At 47.4% G+C, this 7,773-nt stretch overlaps 1 protein-coding gene across 1 annotated transcript in view; it reads left to right on the forward strand.

Annotated features, from left to right (window-relative positions):
• Nucleotides 1-1,150: 1,150 nt before the first annotated feature.
• Nucleotides 1,151-7,773, forward strand: part of Ca10 (carbonic anhydrase 10) — a 528,017-nt gene continuing 521,394 nt past the window's right edge. The window contains exon 1 of the mRNA XM_055620147.1: nt 1,151-1,836. Coding sequence (XP_055476122.1) covers nt 1,776-1,836 — 61 coding nt within the window. The 5' untranslated portion in view covers nt 1,151-1,775. The remainder of the gene's footprint in view (nt 1,837-7,773) is intronic.

Raw genomic sequence — 7,773 nt, forward strand, 5'->3', positions numbered from 1 at the left:
AGAAGCCGGAAGGGAAGCCCGTTTCCCCGGAGGCCTGGGTTTCCGAGGGTAGCGGATCCTCCAGTAGCTGGTCTGATAGGGAGGCGCTTGGCGGTCGCGGTTACCCGGACTTAGAGAGCGGCCGTTGCTAGAGGAGGGGGGTGAGGGACTTTGCGGGCAAGAGTTGCACCTGATCTGGGAACCTGCAAAGAGAACTGCGGGGTAAGTAGCCTTCTCCTGGGCATCCCAGCAGGAAGGGGGAGAGAGGGAGGAGGGGGGCAGGAAAGGGACGAAAAGAAGAGGGCAGGGAACACGTTATGAAAGAAAGGGGGAAAAATCCTTCAAATTCCGCAGCAGAGGGAGAGAGCTTGGCACAGTCCTCTCGAGATGAGTCCCGCACGGCTCTTCTGCAGGGAGCGTGCAGCCGCGAAGTTCTCTTTAAAGAGAAAAGAAACTCCAAGCCTCCTGGAGGGGGGACCGGGGCAGCCAGGCGGGGCGGAGCTCCAAGTCTGGCTCCTGGGGTCCTGGCCGGCCGAGGTGGCTGCCAAGGTGGCCTCAAGTGCCCACGCCCAGCGACGGCTTCTTATGGCCTCGCCGCCCCACCCGGGACGGACTTTGGCCTCCGCCCCCCGGGTGCCGGGCGGCCCCGCTGACGTGGGGACTCAGAGGGGGGCGGCGCGGGCGCTCACCTGGCCAAACCTTCCCCTACCCCCTCCTCCTCCTCCTCCTTCTCCTCCTCCTCTCGCTCCCCCCACCACCACCTGCCCTCCTCCTCTGCGAGTGGGAAAAGCGCCGGGATCCGTAGGCGAGGAAATAACGACCCCTGCAGTTGCATTGCGGAAAATCTCGGCGGCGGCGATGGAAGCAAGGCAACTGCGGGGTCCGGGGAGCCCCGGGAAAATCGCAGACGAGCAGAAAGCGCGCGTGTAACGCGGGGGAGTCCGTGAGCCCTCGGGACGCGCCGCGCTCCCGGGAGCCCAGCCTTGGGCTCGGCGTCCTGGAAGCATCCTCCCCCCCCCACCACCACCACCCTGAAACCAGCTTGGCGGCGGCAGGCGGCGCGCGGACTTGGGGAGCAGGGAGGGTCATCGGAGACTGCTGCTGGTGACCGGTGGTTCCTGGCAATAACCCCCGCTTCTCTCTCTCTCTCTTTTTTTTTTTTTTTTTCTGTGCGCCCCGTCTGCTTCTCTACCCCCGCCCTCCGGAAGCAAGAAGAGCGGCTGGATCGGAGCCAGCAGCCGCCCCTCTGACCATGCCCCGGTGAAGGGGGGGGGGCGGACTTCGAGGCCAACTTGTCGCGGACTACCCGGGCTCGCCTAACGCACGGGAAGAGGCCGAGAGCCCGGAACTGCCCCGCTCGGCCCGGCAGGGGGCTGTTGTCTATGTCTTCTCGTGGCGCCCGGCGGATCGGGGTCTCGGTTTTGCAGGCAGAGCCCAGCACTGGTGGCTTCAGGTGGCTGCCACCGCCTCCGCCGCGGTCACCGCGAGTGCTGTTTCCACCGTTGGTGAGGGGAGCCGAGGCACGAGAGCGGGGAGACCTCCGAGGTGACGAGGCATCGGACATGTGTCAGCACATCTGGGGAGCGCATCCGAAGAGCCCGAGGGGAGATTTGCCGAAACCTTTCAAACTGCGCTATTGATCTTGGGGGTGACTGCCCCTGGCCGGCTGTCGGGTGGGAGCGCGAGTGTGCGCTCTCTGGAGAGTGTGTGCGTGTGTGTATGTGTGTGCCGTGTCGGGCTCTCCCCTTCCCCCCTGTTTTCCCGTCGAGTGATGCACCTGGAATGAGAATCGGAGGATGGAAATAGTCTGGGAGGTGCTTTTTCTTCTTCAAGCCAATTTCATCGTCTGCATATCAGGTATGGGACGTGCTGGTGTCACGGGCGGGTGGTGTGTTCTGTGCTGATATTTGGAATGAGTGAGGTTTTAGCGTGTGTAGACTTAGGGCGGGAAGGGAGGACGTGGCACGGCCCTTTTTCGTTCTATGGATTTGCTGTCTTCCGAATCCAAGCCTTCTAAGCCCAAGGTTGTGGGCACGGGGCTTGTGGGTCCGTGTGTGTGTGTGTGTGGTGTGTGTGTGTCGGTGTGTTTGTGTGTGTGTAGGTGTGCCGCTGTGGGTAGGATCTTTGTGGCGTCCTGGAAGGGAGAAGAGATGGAGACTGAAAAAAAAGAGGAGGCAGATGGGTGTTGATTTTCAACTGCTTTCCTGGCTGAGAACTCTGGCGCCGAAATCTGAGCCTTGGCATCCTCCACCCACAACCCCTGGCTTCCAAAGTTCCCAAACTCAGTGGTTTCTGGCTGGCGAAATGGATGCAGAGCCTTGCTCTGGTATCTAGGCACTTTAAAGAGACTGCGGGAAGATGCGGGACTGACTGGGGAATACCAGGAGAGACTGGGGTGATGAAGCCCCCCCCTCCCTCCCCACGTTCCCCAGATGCTGAAGAATGTAGTGTTTGAAATTCGGTGGCACAGCCCTCCCACCCCAAACACGCCTGAGACAACACAGTATTGGAAATGCTGCTTTAGATTAAGGTCTTAATTCCCAGTAGCAAGGATGTGGCTGGCTCAGTTGCTGATCACAGGTTACTTGTGTCAGCTTGTGTGTTTTTCTTTTCTTTTCTTTCTTTTTCTTTTTTTCTTTCTTTTTTTTTTTTCAAGCAAATGAGAGTCCAGAGTGTTGAGGTGAAGCTTATGGCAGGGCTTGTGCCTGCCTGTGCCTGAGTATCCTGTGTTGGGAGGAACTATCATTTCCAAGATGTATCTTTCCAGGTGCAGGAATTTAGGGTTGGAGGGAACTGTGTAGACATTCCCCAGGTCTTTAGGCTCCTCCCACTGACCAGCACCCACCCCATTTCCCTTGCACCTGCCATGTAAGCACTCAGGGTGAAGACCATTTGCAGTGGTTCTCCCTTTCTGCCTGCATTCCCTCTGCAGAATTAGGGATTGAACCAACTTCCCATGAAGTCTCCATAGGTAGCATGAGCCCTGCCTCTCTGAGCAGACACACTGGAGCAGCTTTGGAGTAGGACAGGTTTTTATGCCTCCTCCTTTAGCCTTGCCTGTCCTCACCCCTAAAACAGACCTGATTCTGGCTATTAAAAACCCTCCTGTCTTTTCTTCACGTGGACCCAGTTCTAAATACTGCTGCTGTTTAATTTCAATCTTCTCTAAAGACAGAGGGGAATCTGTTACGTGAAATCAGATTTGGAACGTGGCCACCCTACTAAAAATCATGTCACTGTAATACTTGAGTGAGTTATAGCTACATAGCAGACGAGGGAAGTCTGTGGTCATTCCCTTCCACACACACTGGGAATTGTCTTACTCTTTTGTATGTCTTTCAATATAAATTCTGAGGTGACTTGTGAGGGTTTATGAGTCCTATGAGCAGGGATGGACTGGGTGGTCTCATCTCACAAGACCACATTATACATTTCTTTTTACTGTGTCTCTCCTTCTTTCTCTACTTTCATATGATTTCACTACCGAGAAAATACGCTTTTCCTACCTCTCTCTAGCATCATAAATTATTTTCAGAAGAGGCATCTGAGTCCCTGTGCAATTGAATAAAGTATGACGTTGGGTGAGGGGATGGACTCCCTTAAGAATCCCATTAGTCCCCAGCTGCCACCCTTACTCTCGCCAGGCAGTAGACATAGGGGGAAATAAACTGAGCAAGAGTCTGTTCTTACTCTCAGAAAGAATTATTAGTGGGATACCTGTCGTGGCTGCATTTGATTTGGTGTGTCAGCAGCTAAATTATTCAGCTAGGAACACGGGGAGGAGGCTATTTCCATTCCAGAAGTGTTATGGTGTGTGTGGCCCCTTTGCATGTATTTAGTAAATAATCATCATTGTGCGTAATGAGGGGGATAGAGCTGTAAGCAAAATTAGAGCTATTAACAAAACAGAAAACTAGGTTACCATTCCGAGTGCCTAGTTAGGATCTGCACTGCTTTGCACTTCATGGAAGATGTGTAGGCAACGATGCAGCACTGTGTGCTTCGAATTTACACACATTGGACTTGAGAAGCCCATTCTGTCTCTGCAGCCCAGCTGAGGGGCTTCCTCCTAGCAGCACAGATACTTACTTCGGTGGGTTTCACGGATGTCTAAATTATGACTGGCGATATAATCACGACTCACAATCGCCACAGTTTAGGGACCTCAACTCTTTTCTCTCCTCAGCTGACAGCCTGAGGATGTGTAGGAATGTGCTGTACTAAGGTTGAATAATTATACCTCAGAGAGGGCTTCGCGGGTCTTTCATTTCTGTTTCTGTGATTTGCAGTTTTAATTTACTCATGAATGAGTTCCAAGGGGAACAAAATCCTTGGATCATAAAATCCACTATCACACATTTTCAAATATAAAAGGGGCGGGGGCACTTTTAAACCATCCTAGGGTGAGCTTCCCAGGCCAGTCAGAGGGTGCTGATCCATGTTCCATCACCAGACAGTGAAGGATGCTGCATTGTTAGGCTCGGCTTCATGATTGAGGAGCATAAGGTTGGGAAAGGCCAGGCAAAATCTGCAGTTTACACATTTTGCAGGAGGAGAATACTGATAGGAACTTTTCCTACGGAAGGTCTGTGAGATGGATTTCATTTGGTAACCTTTGCTGCCAGGAACACTCTGGTCTTTGTAACTCAGCATTTTGTTAAACCAAGGTCCAACCCCCCAACACACATGCACACACACAGCAAAGAGGTTCCTTTCGGCTTTATTTGGTTATGTCTTATAAAATATAGATACTTGGGCTTGGTCTGCTTGGTAGCTCTGCTGAAATAATCTGGCTGGCAAAGGGACTAAGAGCCCATTTGGCGAGTGTTAGCTTGCTGCTGAGTAAGGAGCATTCATATCTTCCAGCGGAGGGATCATACCAATTTTGGCAAGTTAGTGACAGCATGGCAAGGCTTAAATAGAAATGCTATGGTCTGGAAATTGAAGGCAGATCTAATTTGGCTAAAGATGCAAGGTCTCAGGGATCTGTGAAGAGACCAGGAAAGGAAAAGGGGAAAGAAAGTTGATAGGGGGAGAGAGAAATGAGAATGAATGCACTAGCTAGAGGACCATTCCCTGCCTGCAAAGCCAGCTCAGACCAGTGAGAGCGAATACTGAGCAGCAGAAGGAGGGAATTTCCTGGTCAAAAGACAGCTGCCTGATTCAATTTGTACCCTGTACTCCACGTCCCCACTTATGTCACCTCGCTCTGTGCCACTTTGTTCATGGTAACAGCAACAGCCTTTCAATTATGAGACGCTATCACATATTTTAAATTTAATGTGGATATTTTGATTTGTTTCTTCGTAGAATTTATGGAGAATAATTTTGTAGGTGGGGCAACCAAAATCCATAGAAGTTTGGAGAATTCACACCCAGGGTCTGAGTAAAAAAAAAGTAAGCAAAAAAAATAAAAAGAAGAATCTATACATCATTTAAGTTGTGTTTCAAGACTTTTCAAGTTTGATTATTTTCTAATTACTTGATTTTTAAATTTTTGATATGTCTAATTGAAAGAATAAACTATGCTAAGTGATGTTACTCTTCAAGAACGTGGAAGTAAAAGTTTATGGCAATTATCCTGTAAAGCTAGAAATACAGGACATAACACGTGAGAAAGTCAGAGAAGCATATCCCCTGAGCTCACAGGTGAGGGAACTGAGCTGAGTCAGTGAGCTGCAGGTTCAGGGACAGACCAGGTCTTGAGGAAAATTAAGGTAGAAAACACCCAATGCTGACCTCTGACATCCACATATATATACACAAGCATTCATGTGCATATGAATACACACACACATACATATATACATACACACATGCATACATACACAAACACACGTACATACATGCAACACATACAAGTACATGCGTACATTTAACACACAAACACACACACACATACACACATCATCCAGCACTATTTGTAACATACTGCATGGATCCCGCTTTCAGGAATAGGTTGGGCAAACCAGAATTGTATCGTCATTGACCTTCTCATGCCAACAGGACGAGTAGCATTAGATTTTAGTGCATCATCAGGAAAGTTCCGTGCTCATTCCTTTTACTCAATATTGAATGAGACAAGGCTTGGGAAGTCTCATATGTCACCTAATCAGTGCTTCTTACCAAGATCATCAGGCTTTCCCACAATCTTCTTACGTATTATGGATCAGTATGGACTCATCTTTTCCATACTGGAAAACAGTGTATGCATTCACTATGAGTTGCAATATAATATTCCATTAAATAAAATCAAACCCCACTCTAACACACTAAATATGTCATTAGCAGTATGATTTCTTTACATCAGTGGTTCTCAACCTTTGTAGTGCTGCGACCCCTTTAATACAGTTTCTTATGTTGAGCTGACCCCAACTATGAAGTTATTTTTGTTTCTACTGTATAACTGTAATTTTGTTACTTCTGTGAATTATAATGTACTTATCTGATATGTGACCCCTGTAGGGGCCATGACCCATAGGTTGAGAACCACTGCCTTTAGTTATTTTGCTGTGTGATGTCATAGTCAATGGCAGACAACCATCATCCTGGATGAAAGTCTCCAGGCATCAAAGAGAACCTTACCAAGCAATAGAAAATTCCAAGAAGGGAAATGTCCATGAGAAGAATTCTTCCCTTGGGTACACATAGATTGACTGACATCTGAAGAAAGCAGGACCAAATACTTACCTCCTCATCTGCATTAAGTATTTTGTTTGTATTTGAGGTTTCAGTTCAGAAGAAATCTAAATGTTGTAAGTCTATAAGGTATCAAGTCCTTAAAAGAAAGAATATGGATGTCAGAAAGCTCACCCCATAATCCAACCCTACTCTAGTCATATATGGTACATGCAGTTGCCTCAGATTTTTATTCCTGGGTTCCTCATGTGTAAAATACAGTGCTTTTTGCATTGTCTATTTTGAAAGGATCGTTTGAAGCAACATCAGAAATGATAACGCATCCTTCCCTTCATGCTTTGCATATGTAAATTGTTCATATTATTGGATGAGCCAAGATTAAAACACAGTTATGAAAGCAAAGATGAGAGGTGTGCAGAGAATATGGAATGATATAAATAATATGAAAATGCTTAATTGCTTAGATGTAGTTTAGTATAATGCATTAGTGTGTCTGATGTTAGAAAGTAGTAGGAATGATATCTAATTGTCTAATACTTATACTAATAAATAGTATAGATGAGAAAACATGACCATGAAAAAAAATGAAGATATTAGATGTTAGAGTTTGGAATAAATGAAATGGAGATCATATGAGCAAAAGGAAATGAACAAGAGTAAGTGAATGCTCAGCAATGACTACTACAACAGAAATCCAAGGTTTGCTTTGAGAAATACCTGGATGTCAGGAAGAACCTTCCTAGAAAGCTAAAATACTAGAGAATACCACGTACAAATACAACTTTGGATTATCTTAACAACCATGTAGCATCATATTAATCCAGTGAACTGAAATCATTTCATAGTTGTTTGCAATTCCAACTGCTTTGGGTTTCAAGTTAGTGTTGACCACTTCAGTACAGTAACCGCTGTACATGGCATAGTTTGTACCATTTTGAGGTCATAGATAGCTGAGGGTTTTATGATGAGGAAGGAGCTGAGCTTTCTTATCTGTATGGAAAAATACAGGGTTGACACTACTCGGAGCTGTAGGTATAGCAAGTAAACTATGAGGAGAACAAACAGATTGGTCGAATGGCTAAAATAATATCTGGAGTACAATAACAATGTGTGTGTGTGTGTGTGTGTGTGTGTGTGTGTGTGTGTGTGTGTGTG

This window comes from Psammomys obesus, unplaced genomic scaffold (assembly GCF_907164565.1).
Source record: "Psammomys obesus unplaced genomic scaffold, mPsaObe1.curated_primary_1811, whole genome shotgun sequence".
NCBI lineage: Eukaryota > Metazoa > Chordata > Mammalia > Rodentia > Muridae > Psammomys > Psammomys obesus.